The sequence below is a fragment of the Cavia porcellus genome, unplaced genomic scaffold (genome assembly GCF_034190915.1).
Source record: "Cavia porcellus strain 051 isolate PalLab524CR breed Dunkin Hartley unplaced genomic scaffold, mCavPor4.1 scaffold_28, whole genome shotgun sequence".
Classification (NCBI taxonomy): domain Eukaryota; kingdom Metazoa; phylum Chordata; class Mammalia; order Rodentia; family Caviidae; genus Cavia; species Cavia porcellus.
Genome location: NW_026947511.1, coordinates 45,049,127 through 45,076,040, shown reverse-complemented (window position 1 = coordinate 45,076,040; position 26,914 = coordinate 45,049,127). Strand labels below are relative to the sequence as shown.

Sequence of the window (26,914 nt, the reverse complement as noted above, 5' to 3'; positions counted from 1 at the left end):
TAGAACGAGGCCCCAGGGAGCCCCGAGGCCAAGACGCCCATCAGAAGTAAATAAATCAGCAAACACTTTTTACAAGAGGGAAAGGAAGGCTGGACTCCTGCACACAGGGGCTCACCAGAGAGGTCTGGATCTTTGCATCCCCACAGCTGGCATAGCCTGAGAGCGACCGGGTGTGTGCGTCAGGATGAGAGAGGCAGTGACGTCACTGCATTGGAAAGCAGGAGCATCCAGGTCTCTTGTGGCTTGAAGAGAAAAAGAAACCAGTTACAGGGTCATTTTCTTTCTTTCTTTTTTTTTTTTTTTTTTTAACTGGTATCAGGGATCAAACTCACGACCACGCGTTTACAAGGAAGGCACTTTATGCCGCTGAGCTAAATCCCCAGCTCCATGCAGCGTCATTTTCATGTGTGTGTGTGTGGTTTTTCCTGCAAGACCATCACCTTCACTGTGAGACAGGAGGAGATTTTAGCACTGGAGCCAGCAGAGCAAAATTCAGAAGCAAAGGGATCCAGCATCCTGGTCCTTGGTTCCTCTGCACTTCTGGCAGGGCAGGGTACGGCTCCAGAGCCCCACTTGGTGGTTTCCCTGGTAAGCGAGCTTCAGAAACTGGGGGGGGGGGGGGGACTTGCTGGAGAAGGGGCTCCAGACCTAGGACTTGCGGAGCCTCCTTGTCACCACTTCTACCTTCTTGTGAGCAAGAGAGGGACCCCAGGCTTTCACCACTTTGGCAACGCCCCAGGAAATGCCTGGGGTCCGCCGCTGGGTTTAGGGTGAGGGAAGGGAGGGGGTAAAACAGAAGCTCTGCTGTCTATTCCGAGGCTTGCGTGGAGGCAAGGGGACAAATGGAGGGGAGCTTTCTGGGCTTGGGAGCCCCTGCTTGATTGGGTGGGCAGCAGTGAGGACTGGGCTTGTTCAGGGGCTTCTAGGGATCCAGCTGGTGCAGTAGGGACCAGGAGGTGAGACTCCACAGCAACCCTCCATGAGTGGCATTTTAAGGGTGACGAGGTGGAGCCAGGTGTGGTGGCGCATGCCTGTAATCCCAGCACTCAGGAGTTTGAGACCAGCCTGGGCTACAATGTGAGCTCAAGGCCAGCCTGAACTGCATAGCAAAACCCTGTCTCAAAAAAGAAAAAAAAAAAAAAAAACGAAAGGGTGAGGCAAGAAGGAGGGATGGATGGTGAGGGTTAGGAATCCACTGGAAAGTGTGATGGGAGGGAAGGAGTTCGATGCCAAGGAAGTTGAGGTGGTAGGGGAGGATAGGAGAGGACAACAGGTGGCCCCAGTGTGCCCTTTGTGGCTCTCACCTGTGTCTCAGGTGGAGAGGGGGCCCCTGCTGTGTCCCAATCGAGGTCCCAGCTGCAGCTCCAGGACACCGACGTGGCCCCAGTGATGTCTCAGGAGCACCTGTGTCCCTGTGCAGGTGCTCTGATAGAGAAGCCGGGCTCTGGATTTTGGGAGCTTAAGTAACCCTGGTCACAGCTCCAGACCTGAAAGAACCAGTCCAGGTGCCCCTGTGGGTCTCCACCCACCTGTTCCTCCCCACAGAGGGGGGGTGTCTCTGCCCTGGAGTGGGGTACCTTCTGCCACCCAGGCTGCACCTGCCTGGGGCCTCTTGGGGGGTGGCCTGCAGCCCCAGGCCATTGCCAAGCACCTGCATTGCTCCACCTGGCCAATGAGGACACAGAGGTCCCCACTGACACCTGCCCTGAAGGCTCTGGTCTCGGGTCCTGGACTAAACCCTCTGAAACTGTGAGCCCAACTAAACCTCTCCTTTAAGTTGTGGGTGTTTGGTATTTGGTACCAGCCACAAAAAAGGTGATATATACATTTGTGTGTGTGTGTGTGTGTGTGTGTGTGTGTGTGTGTGTGTATACACACATTCGCTCTTCACATGCAAGGGTTTGTACACTTAGGTTCAACTAACCTAGCATTGAAAATATTCAGGGAGAAATTACTTTTTTTTTTTTGTCTTTTTCTTTTTTATCAGTACCGGGGATCGAACTCAGGACCGCATACTTGCAAGACAGGCGCTTATGCCGCTGAGCTAAATCCCCAACCCCGAGAAATTACTAATGTGCATAACATGTACAGAATTTTTTGGCCATTACTCCCTAAACAATTCAGTGTAATGACCTAGTACATTGCATTCGGTGTATAAGTAACATAGAGATGATTTAACATTTGCATAGAGGGACCTTTCTCTTGGGAAGGACAAAAGGGACACAGTATCTACAAAAATCACACACCTAGATGAGTAGAGATACGTGGAATCCGTCCTTCACAAAAGAAATATAGAAGTTTTATGCTCAGTAAAACAACGTTTATTTCATTTTTAAATTAGTTTTTTTTTTTTAACATTTTCCTCTGAAGAACTCAAGATGCACAAATACAGAACTTTTAATTTACACCAACAAATGTTCTTAACACCTGCAATTCTTTTAAGGGGGCCCGGGCAGCTAGGAGACCACTCGTTTAAAGGGGTGAAAGAGAAGGAACCGGGTGTGCACATCAGCACCGGGCATCCTCAGAGGCAGGAGAAGCGCTCCAGGCTGCGCCCGGGCTGCCGAGTTTGTCACTCGCTCAGGTCCACACTCCGAAAGGCAGGGCAGAGCGCCGGGCAGGGGGATGCAGAGCAGTGCCAGATGCCCTGGGCCAGGCCCAGCCGGGTAGGGCGGGGAGGGACTTTGCTGTGGGCTCAGAGCTCAAAATGGGACACGGGCCCTGCGTGGTCTCTGGTTTGAGAGGGAGCTCCAGTTCTTGCCAGAAGGAGGCCTGTGGGTGTCCTCCTGGCCCGGGGCCCTGAGGCCTCTGGTCTCCCAGGTGCCCAGTCACTGCCTGGGCATCGCAGCTGAAAGACGAGGCCAGGGAGGCTGCAGCTCCGGTCACCCGCAGAGATCACGGTGGCAGCCGTGTGAACGCCAAGGGGATGGACAGGCGTGGACCGGCAGGTCCCGCTCCCCTACAGCAGGCGGGGGTTCCAGAGCAGGCGCAGCACCGCCCGGGCTCTCCCGAAGAGGAACAGGGCAAAGTGAGCCAGCGCGTCTCTGCCCTCCTGTTGAAGGCCCTGTTTACAAGGGAGAAAGAGAGAGAAGGGTGGGGAAAAATGCATCAGAATAATCCAAAGTCAGAAATCGGATGCACTAGAAAATGCCCATTCGATCCATGCTGTGAATGAACCAACAGTCCAGGAATTCTGCAAGCTGAGAGCAGGCAGCCAGGTCTGGCCCTCAGGTCTGTATCTTCCACGTAACTCTGGAAGTCTCCCTGCGTGCCTGTCCCTCCCCAGTCCCCTTTGGCCACTGAATCCAGAGCCTTTGCACCCAGCTACACCTTCAGCTTTGTTTGTTTTTTGAGACAGGGCTCAAACTTGTGATCCTCCTGCCTCAGCCTCCCAAACTGCTAGGATCACAGGTGTGCACCCACCTCCCCCAGCTTGACCATCAGCAAACTGCAGCTCTGTTCTCAGGGCTGAGGACCCATGCCTCTGGCTTCTAGTGTCTTCCCCAGGCTTGTTGAGAAATAGGTGACCGTGTCCCCCCGCCCTTCCCCCCAAGCTGGGTGATCCCACATGGCCCCTTGCTTGGAAGTAAAATCCTTGTGGTGGCTCCGGCCGTGTGTAATTCACCTGCTGCCCACCTCTAGGTTTTTCTGCTTTTTTCCTCCATCAGCTCCAGCCACACTGGCCTGCTTGCTATCCTTCAAATCTGCCAAACACACCCCTCCTCCAGGGCTTGCAGCACCTAATCAGAGCCAGCACATAGTAGGTGCTCAGGAAATGTTAGCTGAATAAATGAATGAGTGAGTGAAAAACCAGAACCAGCAGGAGAAGGAAAGTAGATGCTGCTCTGCAGTTAGCTGGGATTCATGAAGGGATGGCGCCCCCTTCTGATAATGATATCAGTCAGGAAAATCAAACGCATTTCCTTCCTGTGCGGTAGTTGAGAAAAAGTACAGAAACTGAAAGAGAAGCTCACAACTCAGCATTGAGTGGCTTGCAGAGGTTCCTCGACCCCCGGAAACCCGAGAGCTCCTTCTCCTCAAATGCCTGTCGCTGTGCTTTGTGGGACAGTCAGGATAGTTCAGTGAAACCTGTAAAAGGATTTCAAAGAGTACCTGGAAGAAACTGTCCCAGAAATGCTGGTTTCTCAGCCTCTTCCTAAGAATCTAAGAATTTCCCTGTGCACAATTTGGAAATGCAGGGTCCAAGAGGAAACAAAACCCAAGCCAGGCTGCTTCCGGGGAGGCTCAGGAGAACAGGCTGCCTGCGAAGGCTCCTCAGGGGAGAGCCGGAAAGCCACAGTGCCCAGAGCTCAGGAGAGACTCCTGCAGCATAGAATTGCAGAGACACACATGCAATCTTAAAGCCATGCAGGAGGCCGAGGCAGGAAGATTGTCACCGAGTTCAAGGCCAGAGTGGGCTGCCTAGTGAGTTCAAGGCAGCCCGAACTACCTGGCGAGACCCTGTCTCAAAAAGCAAGAAAAGGTCCTAAAAGCTCTTAGAAGCCTAAGATGTGTTGTATTAAAACACACTTTATGTCTAGGGAAATTACATGGCCCAGATTAAAAATAAAATAAATAACAGCAACAAGAAAAGCAGGCACCAAAAAAATCTGATGCAACCGGATGACAAAACAGGCCTTCTTCTGAGAAACACAGATCCTTCCTGAAAACACACTTGCTTAAGTGAAAAGAGTGAGACCAAGAAATCGGGCAGTTCAAGAACAAAACGGTGCCCTCCGCAGACAAAAGGCAATCTGGGAGCGTCTCCTGGGAGCTGCAAACACAGGAATACCAGGCCTTCCAGCGCATCGACAGCAGCCGGGTGTCTGGAGGGTCCCAGCACCCCTCGACATCACAGAGCACAGAAAGTAAATAAAGGAACCATGTCCCCTGCCAGCTTTATAGTCTGCTAGAGTTGCTCGACCAAAGCTTTGATGTAGCAAAAGCTTTTCTTAGCATCTGAAAGCTGAACTTAGGAAAAATTTTTTAAAAATTATTTTAAAGACACACTGTGATTCAAAAGTGTTCTAAAATGCAATTTTGTAGTATAAAAGGAAGGTATAATTTGAAGTCCAGGTCAAAACCATTTGCAGAGAAAGCTAGTGTAGACATAAGGATAGATATATGGAATCCAGAAATAAATCACCACTTTTCAACAAGGATAAATCTACAGGGTGAGAATGGTCTTTTCAGCAAACATTGCTAGGACAACTAGAAATGTACGTGCAAAAACAAAAAAAAAAAAAAAAAAAAAAAAAGGAGATAGAGCCAGGCATGGTGGCACACGCCTGTAATCCCAGCACTCAGGAGGCTGAGGCAGGAGGATCACTGCAAGTTCAAAACCAGCCTGGGTGAGTTCCAGGCCAGCCTGCACTGCATAGGAGACCCTGACTCAAAACAAACAAACAAAAACTCTTCTGGCTGATTCAAGGTCACCCTGCCTGGGCAGGGAACTCTTTGGGAAGCTTTGAAAATGATACATGCCCGGCCTCCGCTGCCTCCCACCAGGCTAGCCAGATCTGAATGGCTTGGCATCGGGCCCAGGTGTCCCTAATGCTTCAGCGCCACAGGTGACCCGAACGCGCATCCTCCTTGTTTTCAGGGGCACAAGAGGACCTGCTGGGTGGATTCCCATCTGCTGGAGGTGCAGGTGGGACTGAGACCCAACACACATCCAGCTGCCAATGCCACATCCGAGTCCCAAATGCGAGACAGGTGGCTGGCCTGGATCTGGGCTCCCCAGCTGCAGGTCAGGGGACTGATGAGGCAGCTGTCACTCAGGCCACCTTCCAGGTGGGCAGCTGAGGTCCCGTTCACAGTTTGTCCTACTGGGCAGGACCTTGACCTGGGAACCAAATCTCACCTCTCTTTTTTAATAATTAATTAATTAATTAATTGAGCCAGGGTCTCACTATGTAGCCCAGGCTGGCCTCGAACTCGCAGCGATCCTCCTTTTTCTGCCTCCCGCCTGCTGGGATGCCAGGCGTGCGCCACCCAGGCTCACCTCCTCAACTGTCCTGCGATGGATGCTGTCGCCAATGTGCCTCAGCTGCTGGGCCAACTTCCGAAGTGTCTCCTCCTGGTGACAGTCAGGGCAGCTCTCCTTGGGTTGAAAAGGTGGATGGAAGTCTGCAATGACACAAAGAAACCAAAACCGAGTTCAAAAGTGATAATTTGATTTAACTATGAGTGAGCACACCCAAGGCTTGAGGTCAATCCTGAAGACTGGAACAGAATGAGGAAGAGGAAAAGGAGGAGGAGGAACCGGAGGAATGGCACACATGCACAGTGAATCCCTACCATGGAGCTATATCCCCATACATAGGCAATTTTAAATTCTACAATAGGGAAATCAAGTATAATGACATTTAGTAACATATCTCACTTAGGTAAATGTATCCAGTATACATTAACATTACAACATATAATCAGGGGCAGGGACATAGCTCAGCAGCACAGCACCTGCCTGGCAAGTGCAAGGTCCTGAGTTCGATTCCTGGTACAAAACCCCCCTATACTCAGCACAATCTTATTCATAATACACTTCGCAATCTATTTATCATGTGTGAGTCTTTGGAACCCAATGTCTCCTTTTATCCTGGAGCACATTTCAATCAGGGGCTCACTTCACACTGGGAAACTGAGTCCTGCATTTGCAGGTCATGAAGTTGATAATTAGACAACTGGATCCAAGTGTTTAAGTTACTGTGCATGTTTTAAAATGTTTTCAACAAGTAAATCGATGGTCAGATTCAATTAAAATGAAGCTTAAACTTCAGTGGCCACATTTCTGGGGCGGAGATTACCAAGTGTCAGGCGCTGTTGCCTGGGATGTGCAGGACTGGATTTTTAGTTTTGCAAAACTATATTTTCTTTTTTCCCCTGAATCTTACTGGTTTCTAGCAGCTCCGGAGCAATGAGAGTATGTAGAGTACTGGGCAGCACACTGAGCTGTAGTCCCAGTCCTATTTATTTATGTATGTATGTGTTTATTAAATTTCGAGACAAGATCTTCCTAAGTCTAAGTTGCCCAGGCTGGCCTTGCTTGAACTCGTACCCTCCTGCCTCAGCCTCCAAGAGTGCTGGGATGATGGCAGCCACCTCGCCCAGCCCGCTGAGGGCTTTTAAGCCACGCTATGTATAAACTCCTTGCCAGGTGCTTCGGGAAACTTGTAAAGAATAAAGCCAAGGTCTCGGTCCTCTAGCTGCTTACAGCGCATGGGTTAGAGTGATGCGGTTTCCAAGTCCTTTTAGGGCTGCGGAGGAGAAGGGAATAAATTTGGGCTAAAGGCGATAAAGGTGTGGCTTTCTGAATACGGCGAATTTTGTGTAGCATCTGTTTAATTCCCATAAAGTCTGAGGCCTTGTCCTGAGTCCAGTGGCACAGGGACACAGGTACAGTGTCACACATGGCTGTAAGGGAGGCGTCAGGCAGCCGTCCCGAGGGTTACCTGAGCTGGGTGGTGAGGGGTGAAGGTGACATGATTAGCCAGGAGCAGAAAAGACACGCGGTGGGGACCAGCTGGACCTGAGCAGCGGACAGACGGGCAGATGGACAGATGCCCAAGCAGGGAGGCTTGGGTCTCTGTGCACTAATTAACTCACTTCTGGCGATGGGAAGGCCCTGAACAGTGACTTCCAAAGCAGAACTGGGTGATGTTTTCACCAAAATGCAGCCCCATTCCCTGCCATTTCCATGTTCTATTGTTGTTTTCAAAAGCATATCGGGCTGGGGGTTTAGCTCAGCGGCAAAAGCACCTGCCTTGCAAGCAGGCGGTCTTGAGTTCGATCCCTGGTACCGATAAAAAGTTAAAAAAAAAAAAAAAAAGCATATGGAAACAGCTGGGCACGATGGTGCACGCCTATAATCCCAGCACTCGGGAGGCTGAGGCAGGAGGATCCAGGGAGTTCAGGGCCAGCCTGGGCTACACAGTGAAACGCTGTCTCAAAAGAGGACACTACGTTTTTACACCCCAGTCTTCACCGCCTCTGCTTTTGAAGCAAAAGTGGAAAAGGCTTGAGGGACTAAGTGGGGGTGAAAACATGTTGGGAAAGAGAGTAAAATGTAATTCTAGAACAGGGGCAGCGACTGTGTAGCTTTGTGCGGACCCTAAAAGCCGCTGTGTTGCCCTTCACAGGGACATCACAGTACAAAGGTAAGTTCTAGAAGGTGTTCACAGGTGACGGACTCTCAAGCTAACGTCTGGACAGATAGAAATTCAGAATTTTAGTCAAGAAAGTGCTTCCTAGAAAATGGACACCACATTTGCTGGTGGCGGCAGCAATGACTAGGACACTTAAAAGTTCCATTTTCTCAGTGATGTAATGGGTTTGTGTGTGTGTGTGTGTGTGTGTGTGTGTTTAAGACAGGGTCTTTCTATATAGCACAGGCTGGCCTTGAATTTACAGCAAATCCTCCTGCCTCAGCCTCCCTAGTGCTGGGAATACAGGCGTGCACCATCATGGTTGGTTTGATAGCATGTACTTGTTTTAAAATTGGCTAACAGTTTGAAATTAATGTTAGGAAAGCCTTTCAGATAGCCAGCATATTTTTAAAGACCTAAATCCCATACATTTAATTCCAACACATACAAACTCTCTCTCTCTCTCTCTCTCTCTCTCTCTTTTATGTCTTTTTGAGACAAGGTTTGCGATGCAGTTCAGGCTGACTTTGAACTCACTTTGTAGCCCAGGCTGGCCTTGAACTCACAGCAATCCTCCTGCCTCAGCCTCCCAAGTGCTGGGATTACAGGCAGGTGCCACCATACCTGGTCCAACATTCTCTTTTTAACCTCTACAAAATAAAGCTTTAAATTGGTAAGGCTTTAATTTGACAGTGTTGGGGACATGGAGGAATCAAATTTTTACAAATCAAACGTGCAATGTATCATTCCTTCCTGTTCTCTCCTATATTGGCAAAATCAAGAAGGAACCAACTGTGAATGTCCCCTCTCTGAATAGTACACAAATTGCCAGGTCAAGTTTAAAGACAAACCTTTATGAAAAGCCAGGTATGGTGCTGCATGCCTATAATATCAGCACTCAGGAGGCTGAGGCAGGAGCATCGTTGTGAGTTCAAGGCCAGCATGGACAACATAGCAAGTTCAAGGCCAGCCTGAAGTACAGGGCAAGATTCTGTCTCAAAAAAAAAATTATGCAATGATAAATTCCATCCATTTTAGTAAACTTGATCATAATTGGCATTGCATCAGTGATTCAGAGCTAATGGTTAAGACATTTAGGGCCACAAGGTCAAATCAGTTTTGAATTTTCAGAACGGAAGAACTTGAGTGAATAGATTTACCACTGTGTGCCTACAGTTAATTTTTAAAAGCGATACATTTAATTGTTGGTTTTGTGTCCTTGATACCAAGAAAAACACAGGCCGTGTGGAATACTTATCCTAGTTTAACCCTCACCTCTTACCTGGGTTCCTGGCCGTGGCTGGAGGACCCTGGGGGCGGACAAGCCGGGTCATGTCTGGGTTGGTTTTCTGAGGCCCGTATTTTGCCCTCTGCAAATGGCAACTTGCTACGTTGACAGCCAGCATCAGAGCTCCATCCAGTTCATAAACAACCCTGTTCTGCTTCTGCTGCTGCATGTTTTTCCCCTGCTGGAAAATATATTTTCAGAGAAAGTCCTTGAATTAGTTCAGTAAATAGTTGGTGTGTTCCGTGCACAGCCATTCTTCAGTTGCATTGATTTATTATTTATTTATTTGAGGCAGGGTCTCGCTGTGTAACCCAGGCTGGCCTTGAACTCACCGTGGAGCTCAGGCCACCTCAGCGTGCTGGGATGACAGGTGTGCACCACCAGGCTCGGCCTTCGTCACCTGTCTTTATTCCACAGATAAATGGGTTATGGGTTTCAGTGAGCTGTGGAACAGGCTTATCTCAAAGGCCCTTTCAATGTAACTTAACATTTAAACATCTACATCCTCCTTCCCGGTTGGCTTTCCGTTATCTTTCAACAGTCACATTCCATTAGAGGAGGAGTTTAAATCAGTATAGGTGAATAAATAAGATCTGGGCATGGTGTGTGCCTGTGTTACCAGAAGTCTGGGAGGCTGAGGCAGGAGGATCACAAGGTCAAGTCCAGCCTGGGCAACTTAGTGAGACCCTGTCTCAAAGTAAGATAGAAGAAGAGCTGGGGATGTAAGTTGGTGTGGCTCTGGGTTTAATCATAGTACGAGAGAGAGAGAGAGAGAGAGAGAGAGAGAGAGAGAGAGAGAGAGAGAGAGAGATTGCCCGAGCTATGGTTAACAAGCACAGGAAATTTTTCTGAACTTACCTTGTTCTGTTATTTGCCCTATTGTCAATTTTTAAAAGCATATCATTAAAAAATACTAAACTGGACATTTAACCAAGTGTACCCTTAAAACATGTTTAATTCTATTTAAAATATCAGCTGTGCTGTCAGCGATGGCGCTGGGGCTGGAAGCCAGGCCCTCGGATCCCGGCCACCCCTGCCCCTCTGCTTTTCCTCCTGAGGTTTCTCAGAGCAGCTGAGAGGCTGGCGCACGCCACGCTTCGGCACACAGAGGCTACACGCTTCCCGTTACTGAAAACTTGGTGTGTTTTGTTTTCGGTTGGTGCCGGGAATCAAACCCGGGGCCTTGCCACTGAGCTCCACTCTTAGCCCTTGTTTTTATTTTGAAAAGGAGTCTGGCTGTGGCACCAGGTTTTTCCTACTGGGCTCAGATTTTCAGTCCTCCTGCCTCATAAAAATATCAAAAGCTTTGAGACAAACATCTCTGACACAGGTGGGCAAAGGAGGAGAGTTTAACCTCTTTAAAACTGCTCTAGGAAAGGCTTTAGCAACACTGATAGTGGCAGTTTGGTTGTTTTTTTGTCTTTGCATTTTACCTTCTTTTTTTCCTAACACTCAAAATATAGGCACTCATCCGTTCTTTTTTCCAAAAACACAGATTTTTTTTTTTTTTTTTTTTTTTTTTTTTTTTTTTGTCTTTTTTGAGACAGGGTCTCTCTATGCAGTTCAGGTTGGCCTTGAGCTCACTTTTTAGCCCAGGCTGGTCTCACAAGGATCCTCCCACCTCAGCCTGGCTAAAAAACACAGATTTTTGTGTTGTGTTGTGTTTGTAGGTTTGGGGACTGTTCGCAGAGATTTGCTGCAACCTGTTGTATTTTTATCTTGAGACAGAAAGTTGCAAAATCGCCCGGGCTGGCTCTGGACTTGTGACTGACCCTACTGCCTCAGCCTCATGGGGAGCTGGGATAACAGGCAGATACCTCCACACTCAACTCCCATAAAAAGACAGATTACCTATAAAATCCTACAATTGTGTTACAGTGTGGAGTATCCTTGAGAGCTTTTTTTATCTTAAAGCACTTCGTTTTCCTTTTTTTTTTTTTTTTTTTTTGGTACCGACCTCGCACTTGCCAGGCAGGTACTTACACCACTGAGCTAAATCTCAGCAGCATTTTTTCCTTTAAGTGATTTAACTTTTTCCTTTTTATCGGTACCAGGGATAGCACTCACAACTGCCTGCTTGCAAGACAGGCGCTTATGCCGCTGATTTAAATCCCCAGCCCCAAGACTTCCGGGAGAACATGGCGGACAGATAACAGCAACTACCGGAGGCTCTCTGAAAGACTCGGCTCAGAAGCCAGGAATGGTGCGGACTAAGGAGACATAAGCAGGTGGAGATATGCTCTGCTGACTCAGGAACGAACTGGGCTGAGAGAAACCAACTTGGAATGCAGTCCTGGTGCTAAAACAGGAACAGAAAAGCCTCGGTGTGGAGGCTGGACCCCGCGCCATTGGAAGCCACGATTTGGGTTTCCCGCCATGCGGCGGCTGGCTGCCTCTACAGTGGCTCGGCAAGGAGAGAGACGTGCAGAAGCTCTGAGAACGGCAATCTGCGAACGGCAGGGAGGCGTGCACTGACTTGTGGTGAGGTGAGTGAGAGAAACTGACACTCTACCACAGTTTGACTCCAGCAGAGGACTTTCTGGGCCCAAGCAGTCCTGCGGGAGCAGGGCACGGTGGCGACTCCAGCCACACATCCCCCTCTTGGGCGGGATTGGTAAAAAGTGCCTGGCCTGCGTGATGCTGCCGGCGGACCTGGTAGGCTGTCCCAACCCAGATCCCAGAGCCTGACAGTGGCCGGGAGGGGAGACGCATAGGCTGCCTGGTCCGTAACTCCCTGGTGCGCAGCGGTGAGTGGGAACACCTAACCAGCACAATTCGATCAGGCTGTGGCTGACTGGGAGAGAAGCTGGGCCTCTTATATAAGCTTGCATATATAAGGAACAGAGAAGAAGAGGCAGCATGGGAAGAGGCAGCAACAAGAAAGGCTCCTCGGCCCCCAATTCTGAGAAACAGGCAATAGCAGACACCGCACCAATACACATAAGGCGCCATATAGAGAGCCTCATAGACCAATTCAGGAATGAAGTTATCAACGACCTGAAGCTAGAAGTATGCAGAATAGTTAGAGAAATGCTAAGTACCACCCAAGAAAAAACAGATGGTGGAATGGAAGAACAGAAAAAAAGGGGAGAATTGTTTGATGGAGAAAACAGAGAAAGCATAGAATACGTGAAGCAGGTTCAAAGAGACTACCAAGATACTAAGAAGTCTATAGAAGACTGGCATAACAGCTTGAAAGAAACTAAGGACAGACTATCTGAACTGGAGGGCAGACTTGTAATATGGGAGAATGAAATAAAAAACTTCTTAAAAATAACAAAGAAACAAACAGCAATAATACAAAGACAAGAAGATGATAAGAGGAGCCATAACTTAAGGATTAAGAACATAAAAGAAGAAGTAGGGACACAGACAAGTGAACTACAAAAGCTACTCACAGAAATAATCCAGGAGAATTTTCCTAATTTAGCAAAAGGTAAAGATACTCAGATGTATGAGGCATACAGGACCCCAGCTACCTACAACCCAAACAGAGCAACACCCAGGCATATAATAATAAAAATTCCAGAAATTCAATACAAGAACAGAATATTAAAAGCTGTAAGAGACAAGAAACAGACCACTTACAAGGGAATACCCATCAGAATTACAGCAGATTTCTCTGCACAAACCATCAAATCACGAAGAGCGTGGGGGGAAATAATTCAAGCTTTGAAAGATAATAATCTATAGCCAAGATTGAGATATCCTGCACAACTGTCCCTGGAAATTGATGGAAAAACAAGGTGCTTCCAGGATAAAGAGGAACTGGGGGAGTTTGCAACCACCAATTCAACTCTACCGAGAGTATTGCAGGATATTCTAAAAAAAGAAAAATACAAAGAATCCAGAAATAATGGCAGAGAGGCCACAACGAATGGAGCAGAGAACAAAATGAAGAAGACAAACTGACAGCTACTGACAGAAAAAGAGCTCAACAGAAATGAGGCAGAGAAGATTGGATGATAGGAACAGCTATTTTGGAGAAAATGACATCTTAATAGGTAATACTGATTTAGTATCATCTTGTTTTGAAGTCTCATCTAGCTTTTGTCCTTCTGTCTCCAATGGTCTAAATAGGCTGTATCTTATTGGATTTTATTATGTACGATAGTATAAGCAAAAACCTTTTAAAGACAAGGAGATTATACAGAAACCATTGTTCATTTTCTGTTAGTCGATTCTAAATACTCTGTAATGCTGTCATTCTCTTGAATGGTTTTACATTGTTTTGATATACTTAATGCTACAGTATACGAAGTTGTACTCAAGGATTTCAAAGAAAGAGACAATATGGTAACTACTTCTAGGTTAGGATTATCTGGTGGTGAAACACTATTCTGCTTAAATGGTTATGTTTTGATCTGCGCTGTTTCGTTGTTATGCCCTCTTTTATCTCAATCTCCACTCCATTATTTACTTTTTTATCTTTATGCTTTTAATTAAAGGAAAAAAGCAGGATATATTATAGTAACCCACTGTGACTTTTCATTACCTTGATTTAAAGCCCTGTATTACTCTCACCATCTGGTTTTTAACTGATGTTCCCCTATTCTGTTTTGCTGGATAGTATCAGGTTCGAAAGTTTAGGCATCAGCTGTGAAGATAATGAGATTCATTATGACGCCCATTCTTGTTGACTTTTATCTACTTTTGAAGACCTACAATGTCTCCAATGTTTTGGTTTTGTCGGTTTTATTCTTTACTGTTTTGTTCAATTGTATTATAACTAACGATATAGGCAATTCTATTAGAGATAGCGGGAGGCATTATGGTAACCATTGTTGATCACCTTGTATTATGTTTTTACATTATCTATTATGTCCACCCTTTTGACTTGACAGATTCTGTCCTGTTATGTCTCATTTGGTTTTACTCTCTTCCAAAAAAGTAATAAGAACCGTGGGAGCAATGAAACCCAAAATGTGTAATAGTCATGGTACAAAAGAGAGGAAAAGAAAGTGCTCCAAACTATATAACTGCATGTATATTTAAGTGTATAAGATAGAAAATGATATCACAGAGTTTTATTGGATCAATGAACAGAACTGTTTGCAGTATCATTGATGGAATGTCCACTTTACAAGCTTTAATTTTGTGACTTGAACAATTATTTCTAAGATGACAATATGTAATCCATTAACTAGTGATTTCCTACTGTTCATTTTTTTCTGTAAATCTGTATAACTTGTACCCTTTCCCTGCTTTTTTTTTCTTTTCTCCTTAAATAAAATTTAAAAAAAAAAAAAAATCCCCAGCCCCTGATTTAATCTTTCAATTGCTCAAAAAAGCAAACGGATATATTTACAGAGAGCTGGAGAAAGTATGCTTTAGTTTTGGAGTAGGACTAACTTCTCCCTCTATATCTTCACTGTAAAAATCTTTTTTTTTTTTTTTTTGTCTTTTTCTTTTTTATCGGTACCGGGGATCGAACTCACGACTGCCTGCTTGCAAGGCAGGCGCTTATGCCGCTGAGCTAAATCCCCAGCTCCCTGTAAAAATCTTTATAAAATAAAAACATAAGTGGAAAAACCTCACAAAGGAAATACTTGTCTTTTTTTTTTTTTTTTTTTTTGGTTCCGGGGATTGAACTCACAACCTCGCACTTGCCTGGCAAGCATTTATACCACTAAGCTAAACCCTTAGCCCCAGTGTTTTTTTTTTTTTTTTTAAACATTGCTGTTTCTCTCCTGAGAGGCCTCACGGTCTGCAGACCCCTGCAGACCCCTGCAGCCCCCTGCAGACCCCTGCAGACCCCTGCAGACGCAGGACCCATCGTGCGCACCAGCAGTGTGGTTTTACACATCCTTCAGTTCCCTGCCTTTCCTATGAACGGGCTTCTAGATCTCCTGGCTGGGGGACTCTCAGGTGCTCCCCCTGGCTGTGCTTTAGGTGATGGCGAGGCCACCCCTGAGGAGGCTCGCAAATAACGAGGCTCGCAAATAACGCCTGCTTCTGTATTTTCGATTTTAGGAAGTGTTGTAACGAGCTGCCTGTGCCTGTTAATTCACAGGGGCCTGCCCAATCAGGATGTCTACCATTCTTCTCCACAGCAAAGGATGCGTGTGCACATTCACGTTCCCGATCACCTCTCTGGTCACCCACAACCGAGTTCAATTTTCCAAGTTCCTTTACAGCCCTTTGGGGTTACGAGGCCTTTGGGCTGCAGCTGGGCATCTGCTGCGTCAGATGTGAAACTCAGAGGCGCAGGGAAGCCGTGTACAAGCCGGCGTGGCTTTGCGAAGGTTCCGTGGGTTTGCGCAGGACCTCACACAGACTGGGGAAGCACTCTGCTACTGAGCTACACCCCTGCCTGTTTTTAAATTTTTATTTTACTTATTTATTTTTGGTCCTGGGAATCGAACTCACTCACACCTGAACTGCTGAGCTAAATCCCTGGCCCTATTTTTATTTTTTTAATTTTATTTATTTTTTTAATTTTATTTATTTATTTATATTTTGGTACCAGGGATGGAACTCAAGACCTCACACTTGTCAGACAGGCACTTACACCTCCAAGCTAAATCCCTGGCCCTCCTGTTTTTATTTTTAAAGAGAGAAAACAAAATTCAAAACAAGAGGGTAACTATGATTAATATTTTTGTATTATCTTTAAATTAATTATTCAGAGTACAAGATATTTGCATGTACTTGTCCAAACAATATTAGCACAAACCTTTCTTTTCAATGAACTAAGAGAAATTAGTAATATGACTATCTTAGCCGCCATATATATACCATATACAATGTATATCTTACATATATTGTATACTTGCTTTTCCTTCACTTCTTTTCCCCATTCCATTCCATTCCTTTGGAAACTTCTTTCCACTATCTGTTGTATATTTGGATCTTATTACTCTTTCAGCTTCTCACGTTAAGGGAGACAATATGATGTTTGCACATGCCTGTCGGGTTTATTTTGCTTATGAGCATGGTCTCTAGTTACATCCACTTACTTATAAAAGCCTCAAGTGTATCCTTCTTTATGGTTGAGTAGTACTCCATTTTAGAAAAAGACCACATCTTTTTTATCCAGTCCTCAGTTGATGGGCATTTAGGTTGTTTCCAAATCTAGCTATTACAAACTGTGCTGCTGTAAACATGGTTGCACATATATCACTGTGGTGTGACATTTTAAATTCTTTTGGGAAGATACCCAGAAGGGGAACAGCTGGGTTAAATGGGACCTCCAGTCCTAGTTTTTTGAGGAATCTTCACACTGATATCCAGAGTGGTTGCACCAGTCTGCACTCCCACCAACACTGGAGAAGGGTTCCTTTTTCCCAAGCATTTGCTATTACTTCATTTCTTGACAATAGCCATTCTGAGAAAGCTATTCCTGATGAAGCGACATCTAGGGGAACAGTTTTCCAGCAGGCGTCATTTCTCCCCGAGGACGCATGCTCCTGTCCAGGTATTGTAGCTGGGACTGTTGGAAAACGCATGCAGCAGCCAGTGGGGAGACCTCGTGGACGCTGCTTCGCACCCTGCAAGGACAGGACAGTCCCTGCCTCACAGAGCGGGCTGAGCGCGTCAGAGCTGGGGCTGCCTTGGACGGGAGCCAGGAGCTTTGAGCTCACCCAGAGCCTCAGTGCAGTCCTGTGCCAGCAGGCGAGGGCGAGCTCTGAGCCTGAGGTGGACAGCCAGGGGGCTGCAGGACTGGGGGAGAGAAGAGGGAAGGGAGGGAGAGGGAAAGAGGGAAGGAGGCAGAAAGAAAGGAAAGTGTTTATTAGGTAAATATTCCTTTTCCCTAGGCACAGGAAAGGCCACGTGACAGGTCCTACCAATGGACATCAGCAGAAGCGAACAGACCCAAGCCGTGCAGGATTCTCCCAGCTGCCTCAGTGGCAGCCTTGCTGGGGTGGCCGCCCTGCGCCTGGGAAGGAAGCAGCTGCAAACAGCTGGTCACGTGGAGGAGGCACTGCCCCAGGGTCACCTGACTCTCAGGTCACCAGTGCAGCGTCACAACCTCCCCCATCCTGACTCAGATAAACACAAGCTGTGCTGTTTAGCTTTCTTCATCCTATAGGAAGTGTGAGCGTAGAACAGGGCAGGGATGCACCTCGGGGCAAAAGCCCTTGCCTAGCGCACTGCAGGCCCTGGGTTCGAACTCTCTCGGGCTCTAACACTAAATCATAAAGAAAAGTTCATATCTTCAGCATTGCAAGTTAAGTTGTTTACTCTGATGAAGCAATTTTGCTATGCAGGCATCTGTCACCCACTCACCACCTGTTGGAAGGAGTCTATTCTTCGAAGTCCCCACCATCCCAACTCCAGTTCTGCTCCTTCCCCCCAACCTAGTGTTTGTTCGGAGACTCTCGTAAGGAAAAGGGAAAAATTTAAGAAATCGTGTCATGTTTATCTATAGGGCTTTCGATGGCAGTTTCAAAAATAGTTTGCAGGATCGGCACTTCTTTAGGCTAGTTTAAAATATTTTTTAGGACTACTAGTATTTTTAAATTAAAAAAATGTAAACACCGTGACATAAGAGCTGATGCTGTTTTAGATTTTGTGCATTCGTTTTACGGGACAGGGAGTAGACACAGACTTGCTGTTGAAATCTTTCCCACTCAACACCACCAGCTTTCCCATCGTTAGCTTCCCGTTGAACCTGCTGGAGCAGATCGCTTCAGGAGTCTGGAGAAACCGAAGCATCCTCCCTCCTTTTTGACAGGAACGCAGGCAGGGTGGGCAGGGGCGTCCACGCACAACGTGTTTAAGAGCCGCACCAACTTCACCCCCACCGCACCCCTGCGGGGAGGCGGAGGCTATGCTGGGGCCGCGCGCGCTCCTTTTTCGAATCACAAAACAAACTTTTCCACGTTACTCCTCGCACCCTAGAAACAGGGCGCCGCGGATCGAGCTTCGAAGCGCCGGATCCAGTCCGGAAGCGCGGCCACTGCGCCCCCGCCGCCTCCGCCGCTTCCTCCGCCCCCTCCGGCCGGGCCGGACACGCCCCCTTCCCGGCGTGCCCCGCGCGGGGACTCTTATCGTGAAGCGCCGGGTGACTCAGCCGCGTGGCCGCGCCGGCCGGGGCGGGGGGCGCGCGCTGCTGTGCGGCACGGTGACTCCCGGGCGGGTTCGGGCGGAGCGCGGCGGCGGCGACCGCGGCGGGGAGCGGCGACGAGTAAGTGTCAGTGGCGGGCGGGAGGGCACTAGGCGGGCGCAGCCCACGGGCTGGGCGCCTTTGTGTCGGGGTCCGGGCGGAGGCCAGGCGCGGGGCGGGTGCGGACCCGAGCGGGGCAGCAGATCGGGCCGGACCGGGTCGTCGCACTGCAGTAGCGGATGCGGTTCTCCCACCCACCCTCCTGGCCAACGATCGGCTGTTAAACGCTGTGGTTGCCCTGACTTCCTCTTCAGCTCCAGCCGGCCGCGGGTCCCTTTTGCCCCTGCTGCTTCCCTGCCGCCCACGCGGGGCTGGATTTCACCGGCGGCTCTGAGCGCGCAAACGCTGGAGAGAGCGCGTCTTAGCTCATTTTCTTTTAAATAAAAACTTACTTTTTTTCTTTATAGCAGGCAGTGTGCGTCCAGGTTTTTGCCAGATGGGTTCTTGCACTCTCAGAAAAACCTTCCAACTGGGAATTTGGGTTTCTTTCTGAGCAGTGCGGGGTCGAACCGATTTGCTTCCCGTTGTGTATTGGAGATGAGTCCAGGGTCTTCACCCTGAGCTGCAGCTACAGCTTTTAATATACTTACTTTTATCTCGAGACTGAATCTTATTCCTTGTTCAACCTAGGCACAACGGACATTTCCTAGACATTCTACTCCTAACAGAGTATTTCCTCATTCAACCTAGGCACAACGTGACATTCCAGGAGTGCTGGGATTAAGAGAACACAGCAGAACCAGTTTACTTTTTACGTAGGCGGACAGTTTATCTCTGGTCACTGTTAATCATTACCTGCATCTGCTACCTGGGAAATTGAGATTTTTTTTTTGAAATGGTAATACTGATAGTTGGTAGTAATGACCAGTTGGAGGCCATGAATTCTGAATCCGAGCCTTACTTTCTTTCAAGCCCCACATTGGGCAGTAGGTGTTAGTCAGACCCTCTGAGGTCAGGGGACCACGGCCCCACTTTGAGAAGATAAATTCCAGGCATCGGTGCAGGATCCCAAGAGTGCCTCTGAAGTGGGTACCTCTCCTTGCTGGTCCGTTACTAGCCGTCCGGGGACCACACCTGGAGAGGCCACTTTTGCGCTGGCAGTTTGTAAAACTCCAGGTCCTGGGCCTTGTTGATGTGACCTCCGCACCAGGCAGTTAGAGGCCGGAAGCCAGGGCTGTGCATAAGCACAGCCGGTAGCTGCTGGAGCCTAGGCTGACATCAGGGCATTGCTGGGGCCTGGTGGAGACTGCCTGCCTGTGCCTTGTTAACCCGACCTCTTTCCTCTTGGGAGCTCTGTAGGCATCTTGGGAGCTCTGTAGGCGGCTGGGCCAGGTCTCCTCCTCTCTAGAGGAGTTACACTGCTGCCCGGCCTTGAGCTCTCTCCATCTCCTACAGCCCTTCTGAAGGCCTTCTAAGGTCAGCTGGCTACAAACTCACTGGCCAAGTGACGGGAGCGGGGCCAGCTCTGCACACACTGGAGTGGGTGTTTGCAGCCATATTGCATGGTCCCCCGAGTTGCTGTGCGCCAGGGCTCAGCCAGGGCCTCCCACGGCTGTATTCTGTGCCCCCTCAAGTAGATGGGTAGAGGTGAATTTAAGGCCGCATGCTTTGGACTTGAGTCTTCTTGTCTTTGGAATCTTTGTGGTTCCTGATTTCGCTAGTTAATCCATCCTTTTCTGTTGATTCACAAAGTATCAGCTCTTTCTTTCTGAAGCCCTGGGCTTCCTGATAGGTCCACCTCTTCTGCCCCAGCCCTACAGCCCAGTCCTGCTTCATAGCTGAAGGGTTTGGAGCACTGACCGCACAGTTCCCTTGTCATCTTTTGGGGAATCAGAGTGGACTCTTGGCTTCCCTCTGCCTGGTATTCTCCCCACTAAATCATCTCAAGGAAAGCCTTCAAAAATGAAAAGCTTGGGGGCCAGGAATACGCCTCAGTGCACAAATGCCTGCTTGCCAGAGCGAGTGAGAGCCTGAGTTTGATTCCCAGTACAAAAAAAGGTCCAGAGGAAGTAAAAGTAGGTGAACAGAGTTCCCTGGGACTACAGAACCAGTGTTCTCCAGCCTGGAAAAGCCAGGGCGCGCCTGGCTCTGTGATTAACGGTAGCAAAGAAAAGTGACCATGCCAAAATGACCCTTAGAAGCTTGAAGTAGGTAGAGGAGAAATAAATGGCAGGTGACTGTGTGGCCCCTGAGAGATTACAGGCTCAGACTTTTAAAAACTTAATGAAGATTTAGATATTTTTATTTATTTATTTATTTTTATTTATTTAGTGATTTTTATTTATTTTTTTCATGGTACCGGGGATTGAACTTGGGACCTTGCGCTTGAAAGGCAGAAGTGTTAAGACTGATACAATCTGATTTTATATACATATTTTTTATTTTATATATATTTTGACTTAATACATTTTTTAACTCCTTATGAGGAATGAGATTATTGGAGTAAAGTAGTAGGAAGGGAAGAAATAATAAAAGAACAGAGCATTTTTGTTTGAAATTCCCAGATTACAAGGGTGTAGTGGATTGGTAACCAGGGGTCAGTTTAACACCAGCTGGCTGCATGGGCGTGGTGCTGAGTGTGGACGCCCGCCTGAGGGCTGTTGCAGCATAAGAAGGAGACCTGGAGAGGAAGCGCAGCCTGGTGGGTTCTCTGAAGTGTTGTGTGGAACCGGTGATTCTCGTCATGCTGGCTCCCCTGACATGAACTCGGCCAGTATCATCAGGAGTTTGGGACCTTCTCATTGAGAATGGTTGCGGTTCACTTTGGGGGAGCCCTGGTCCTTCCGCTGAGCATTGCTTCCAGGCTCTAGAGAGGAAGATGTGTGCTGTTTAATCTCCTGGAGGAGCTTGTCACGCTGGCTTCCTGAAACGGACTCAGCTGTTCTCATGGAGGAACTCAGGACCTCACTGTCGCTGAGGCTGGCTGTGGTACTTTTCTGGAGAGTCCTGGTCCTTATTTTGAGCGATGCTTCTTGGCTCTGGTACAGAACCCTCGGCCTGCTGGCACAGCTCCTTTACCCTGCTGCCATGGACTTTCTAGCTTCCACTGCTGACCTTTGGACCCTCCCAGTGCAGATCTGGGGGATAGACTTGCATGGGTCATTGTGGGCTCTAGGTCGTCAGCTGGATTCGTGCAGGTTATTGCTGTGGGATCCAGGCCCTCGGCTAGATTCTGTAGGTTGTTAGTGTGTGGACAGATTTCCTGCCCTTTCTTTGTATTGAATTCCTTGGGTGACCATCATAAAATAACAAATAAATGATGTGACCTGCTTTTAATTGTTATCATTACAACCCTTGACTACATCACAGGGTGACTGAAAGCTGGTGAACATTTAATTTTTAAATACATTATCACAGTAAAAGATGTGGTGCCGTTGGTCCTTCTTGGCTTTGAACGTGCTCTCCTGTCATTCTTTCCACCTTCCGAGTCAGCAGTCCGGCATGAGTGTCATACAGGGTGTGACCACAGATGCAGGGCCTGCTGCTGCCCCATGGTGTCCAGCGGGAAGCAGGCCCAGAGCTCTTGCAGTGTCCTCCTCCTCTGGCCGGATCTGGTCCTGTGCTACAGGGCTCCCCCGCCCAATCAGAATGACTGCAGAAGGTGAGCCCCGGACTTGAAGTCACAGCAGTGAGACTAAAGATGCAAAAGAGGACTTCAGCGCTGCTTCAGAAAGTGGCAAGGAAGATGGGATGAGGGGGAGCATGTTAAGGGCAGTTAATGGTTAACACATTTGTGTCTGTGCCTGCAGTAAATTTTAAAATGTAAGCATTTCATATATTTTTCAGTCATACCTCAGACTGTGTTGAGTGGTTTTTGCATAATCACTAAAGTAACAGAAAATAGCAAAGGCTTAATAATTAGTACACACCAGGCACTAGACACTGTACTAAGTGGTCTTATATTCTCGATTAATGATCTCTTCCACTAAGTCAGGGATCTAAGACAGAGACTGTTCACAGAACACACACCCCCAGTAGGCCACCGAGCCTGTACTCACACTTCAGCTCCTCTGAATTGAAAACCTTCACAGTTTATGTGCAAAAATGTCATCTGTGGTGTGGTTACAAGTGTGGTCCCTGCCTGCCTGTCATCCTAGCCCTTGGGAGGCTGAGGCAGGATGATCACTGAGTTTGAGGCCAAGTTGGGCTACACAGTTAGCTCAAGATCATCCTGAATGTCACATTCAGCACTTGTCTCAAAAAAACAAAAGAATGTGGGCTCTGGAGTGAGTCTTGCGTGGGTTCAAGTCCTGGTCCCTCTTTACTGGTGCGGACGAAGTCCTCGTCAGTTCCCACATCTCTACCACGGGCAGCACTGGGTTGGTGCCTGCCCCAAGAACTTCAGGGTAGAGTTAATTTGTGTGTAGCACAAAGAACTCTGCCTGACACATTGTAAATTCTGACTGTAATTTCGAAAATACAATTTATTTCCAGATACTATCTTGGATTCACATTGTCCTTTCCACTGTTTGAAATAGGCACTTGTGTAAGTGCAGTATAGATACAAAATAAACTTTCCTGGGCTGGGGATTTAGCTCAGCAGCACAACGCCTGCCCCCTTAAGGTGAGGTCGTGAGTTCAATTTCTGTTACCAAAAAACCATAATATAACATAACTTTGCTGTTCTTAAGCAGGGAGTCTTGCTGAGATTTTGGGCAGTGTTTGCATCTAGTGGAAAAGGTTATGGACCCAGGCTGTAGGATGGCTTCTGGTCATCTGTCTCCCACCTCTGTGACTCTGGGCTTGAAATTTCTGTTGCATAGAGAAGATGTGGGAATCAGCTGAAGTGACAAATGTGAAAGAAGTGTGAATTTCATATTTTATATAAAGGCAAAATTCTGGGAGCCAAGGGTTCATCTTGATGGTACGACGCCTGCCTGGCAAGCATAAGGTCCTTGGTTTATTTCCCGGTACCCCTTCACCCCAAAAAAGGCAGATTCCCGTCAACCAAAACTACAGGAAAGTTTCAGCATGTTATTGTTGGGGAAATTAATGCAGATTATCAGCGTCCTTGCAGTCAAACAGCTAGTGATTTATACCTCCATAAATAAGATCATGGGACTGAGGATATAGCTCAGCGGCGTAAGTGCCTGCCTGGCCAGTGCCGGGTCCTCAGTTTGATTCCCAGTACCAAAACAAAATTATATATATACATACATAGTCATGCATATATACATATGTATAATATAATCATAGTCTATACCAGATAACTGGCTTAAGACACCGTTCATATGTTTTTTGCACCTCTTTAGGGGGGTATCCAGAATTGAACTCGGCCTTGCATTGCCAGGCAGGATGTATCCTTGGCCTCTGACTCTTGTTTCCGATAGAGGAAGGTAATATTTAATTTTTGTGATTATATCTTTGTACCATATTTGATTTCTCGGGCCTGCAAGACAGAGGCTCGAGGCTGGAAGCTTGCACAGTAGAAATGGATTTCTTGCAGCTCTGGTGGGGGAACCCAGTCCCAGTGTCTGCAGGGTGGGCTCCACCTGTGGCCCAACCTTCAGCTGGAGGGTGGTCCTCGTGGTCCCCCGTGTCCTCACAGGGTCTTCCCTCAGTTTCTTTGATTTTTGTCTTTAAAAGAATACTTGTTACAGTGAAGTAGGGCCTACATTAATGACTTCATCTTACTTTACTCCTTTAAAAGCTCTGTCTCCAAATAGTCGTATTCTGAGTCCTGGGAACTAGAGCTTCGCAGGGGTAAAACCTGGGGGGCCACGCTTCGGCCTGTTGGTGTCCACTGAGGGAACTCGATGCTGGGTGATCTGCGTGCCCTGCTCTGCAGTGAGGGCCCTGACCTGGCCGGCCTGGCGTCCTCTTCTGAGTGGCCACCTGGCAGTCTGTACCAGTCCAGGACATGTCATGCCTCTGTGGTAGCCCCGGTTGTAGTTAGGCTGTCAGGCTTTTCCTGTTATCTGGGGAACAATCTGTTCTAGAAACTGTTTCCTGTGTGTAACCTGAATTCCCGACTCATTTGTTAAGCCTGTTTATTCTTTTATCTAGATAGAAAAATGTCAGGCTCTAGTAAGGTATTGTTTCTATTTAAACTGTTCTAAGCATTTACAAAAATTCCAGTGAAGTCAGCGTTTTCTTGAGTTTCTGGTTTTCAGAGATACATGTTCCTTTTTCCTCATTTTAAGAGCAGTATATCCACTTTAGAGATTGAGATAGTGAAACAATGCTTTTAAAAAAACTGATCTTGCAATTAAGGAAGAATATTTTTAAGCTTTGTTCTATGGGTTCATTTATTGTTTTAACCTGTCTTAAAAACAGCATAGCAGCTGGGTGTGGGGTGCATGCCTATAATCCCAGCACTCGAGAGGCTGAGGCAGGAGAACTGATGTGAGTTTGAGACCAGCGTGGGCTACAAAGTGAGCTCAGGGACAGACTGGATTGCATAGTGAGACCCTGTCTCTAAAGGACAAAAAAAAAAAAAAGCTTAGTGTATCACTACTGTTTCCCTGTTTTTAGTTATTCTTAAATATATTTCTTTTATTTAAGTTGGTGCATTATATTGATTTTGGAATGTTAAACCAAGCTTTGTCGTTAGGGTTAGGTATCCACGTTTATTTTTCTGGTTATTGCCTAGGATTTTGGTGAGTGTGTTCATAAGAAAGAGTGGCCCACAGTCCTCTTCAGTAATGCCCTCATCAGATTGTGGCTCAGTGTTCTCTTGGCCTCAGAAAATGAGTTGAGTCCCTCCCTCTCCTCTGTTCTCTGGAAAAACTGTGAGATTGATGTAATTTCTTACAAGTGTGGCAGAATTTGCTAGTCTATTATTTGGCGTGATCCTTTGTGTCAATCAGCTTGGTAGCAACAGAGCAGGTTGAAATATCTGAAGATAATCCCATCCCTGTGGTAAGATCATCTAGACCCAAGGACCAGTGGCAGTCATTATCAGAACTTTCACTGAAGCTGGGCGCAGTGGCGTGCACCTGTAATCCCAGCACTCTGGGAGGCTGAGGCAGGAGGACAGAAAGTTGGAGCCCAGCCTAGGTGACTTAGGTAGACAGTACAGCGAGCACAGTCCTATACATACTTGAGTGTTGACTGAAGACACCCAATTTGCTAGGAACTTTTTAGGAAAATGAAGCAGTATTAAATAGGTTCATAGTTTCAGGTGCACCTTGATATTTTAAATGATACAATGTGAAATGAAGAGTTACTGTTTGGTCTGAGAAGTACGCCTGTGTTGTAGTGAGCACAGAACAAGAGAAACACTCTGGCTTTTTCTTCTCTCTGGCTCTACAGGAAGGAAAATGAAAATAAGCTAAATTATGTACGAATTTCCATGTAACCGTTGTGAGACGTTGTAGAACATTTTTTGTAAAACACAGGGACTGGGCTTCTGCTTTATGACTAACCTATCGAGAGCAATAAAAAAAATAAAACAGGGAAAAACGCCACATCTGTCTGAAGGCAGCAGGGAACTAGTGTAAGCAGCCAGTTCCCTCCCTGAGAGCAGGCGTGGCCGTTACACCTGCAGCGTGGTGCAGCCACAGCTCCGGGGACGCCAGGCTAGTGTAGGGGTGACTACTGCGAAGGACCTGGTAAGCCTTGTGATCCTCGTACTTTCAGGAGGCTTAGCCTAGGGCGGTGGTGAGGCCCAGGTGCGCCACCACTGTCCCAGGCCACCTGAGCAGCCCCAATGCGGTCAGCTGGCGCTTCTGATGGGCGAGTTCCATCTGGGGACAGCTGGCCCCCAGTGCTGAGAAAGCCAGCTCCTCACAAGAAGTGCTTATATGTATACGTGTGTGTGTGTGTGTGTGAATACACACGCACACTGCTGGCTCTGGCTCTGGCTCTGCTGGGACCCTGAAGGACAGTTAAGTCAGAGCCTGGCATTTGGAATCGCTCCTGTCGCCTAAGTATTGGGAAGTGGCTACCAGCAGAACGTGAGCTGAGCAGAAGTTAGCACTGAGACACTGGAGTGCAGTGGTCTTTGGTCAGCCTCGTGGTGCTAGGGACACTGAGCCCTGCGGGCGGGCAGGGGGCCTTAGGTAGAGCTCCCCAAGGTTTCCGCAGGGCCCTGAAGGTGAGGGTTTAGAACACCAGTGGCAAGCTCTCATGGTGCTGGGCATTGGGAGCAGCCACAGATAATTCCTAAACAGACATGCCTGTTCCCGTAAAGCTTGATAAAAATAGACAGTGGGCAGTAGTTTCCCACTCCTGCTGCAGAGGGCGTAAATTCCACTATTTATATATTTGGCCTGATTTGCACCCAACACTTGCAGAATTCCATTCTTTTTCAAGGGTACCTGAAAAGCTACTTGGAACTAACCCCAAACCATTGAGCTTACTGCAATGCTTTGTAACAAACTAAGAATATCTGTGTCTGTACCTAAATATCCCTTCAAAGCCCCATGCATT

The 26,914-nt window shown here is 47.5% G+C and overlaps 2 protein-coding genes and 1 long non-coding RNA gene across 4 annotated transcripts in view; 2 read left to right on the top strand and 1 right to left on the bottom strand.

Annotated features, from left to right (window-relative positions):
* Positions 1-226: 226 nt before the first annotated feature.
* On the top strand, positions 227-12,867 carry LOC134473712 (uncharacterized). The gene is made up of 2 exons (XR_010044108.1): positions 227-588; positions 11,487-12,867. It is a non-coding gene; the product is annotated as an uncharacterized LOC134473712 (long non-coding RNA).
* Positions 2,310-19,519, bottom strand: Pxt1 (peroxisomal testis enriched protein 1). Its single transcript, XM_063238978.1, has 4 exons — positions 18,934-19,519; positions 9,427-9,613; positions 6,005-6,129; positions 2,310-3,064 (listed from the first exon to the last, which is right to left on the bottom strand). The coding sequence occupies exons 2-4, from the start codon at positions 9,599-9,601 to the stop codon at positions 2,960-2,962; spliced, it is 405 nt and encodes a 134-aa protein (XP_063095048.1). The 5' UTR covers positions 9,602-9,613; positions 18,934-19,519; the 3' UTR covers positions 2,310-2,959.
* The window catches only part of Kctd20 (potassium channel tetramerization domain containing 20), a 25,240-nt gene continuing 16,750 nt past the window's right edge, over positions 18,425-26,914 (top strand). Inside the window, exon 1 of one of the 2 annotated variants that reach the window (XM_003473892.5) lies at positions 18,425-18,562. The gene's annotated coding sequence lies outside the window, so the exon portion shown is untranslated. The remainder of the gene's footprint in view (positions 18,563-26,914) is intronic. The other variant, XM_023566635.2, reaches the window with a different exon arrangement.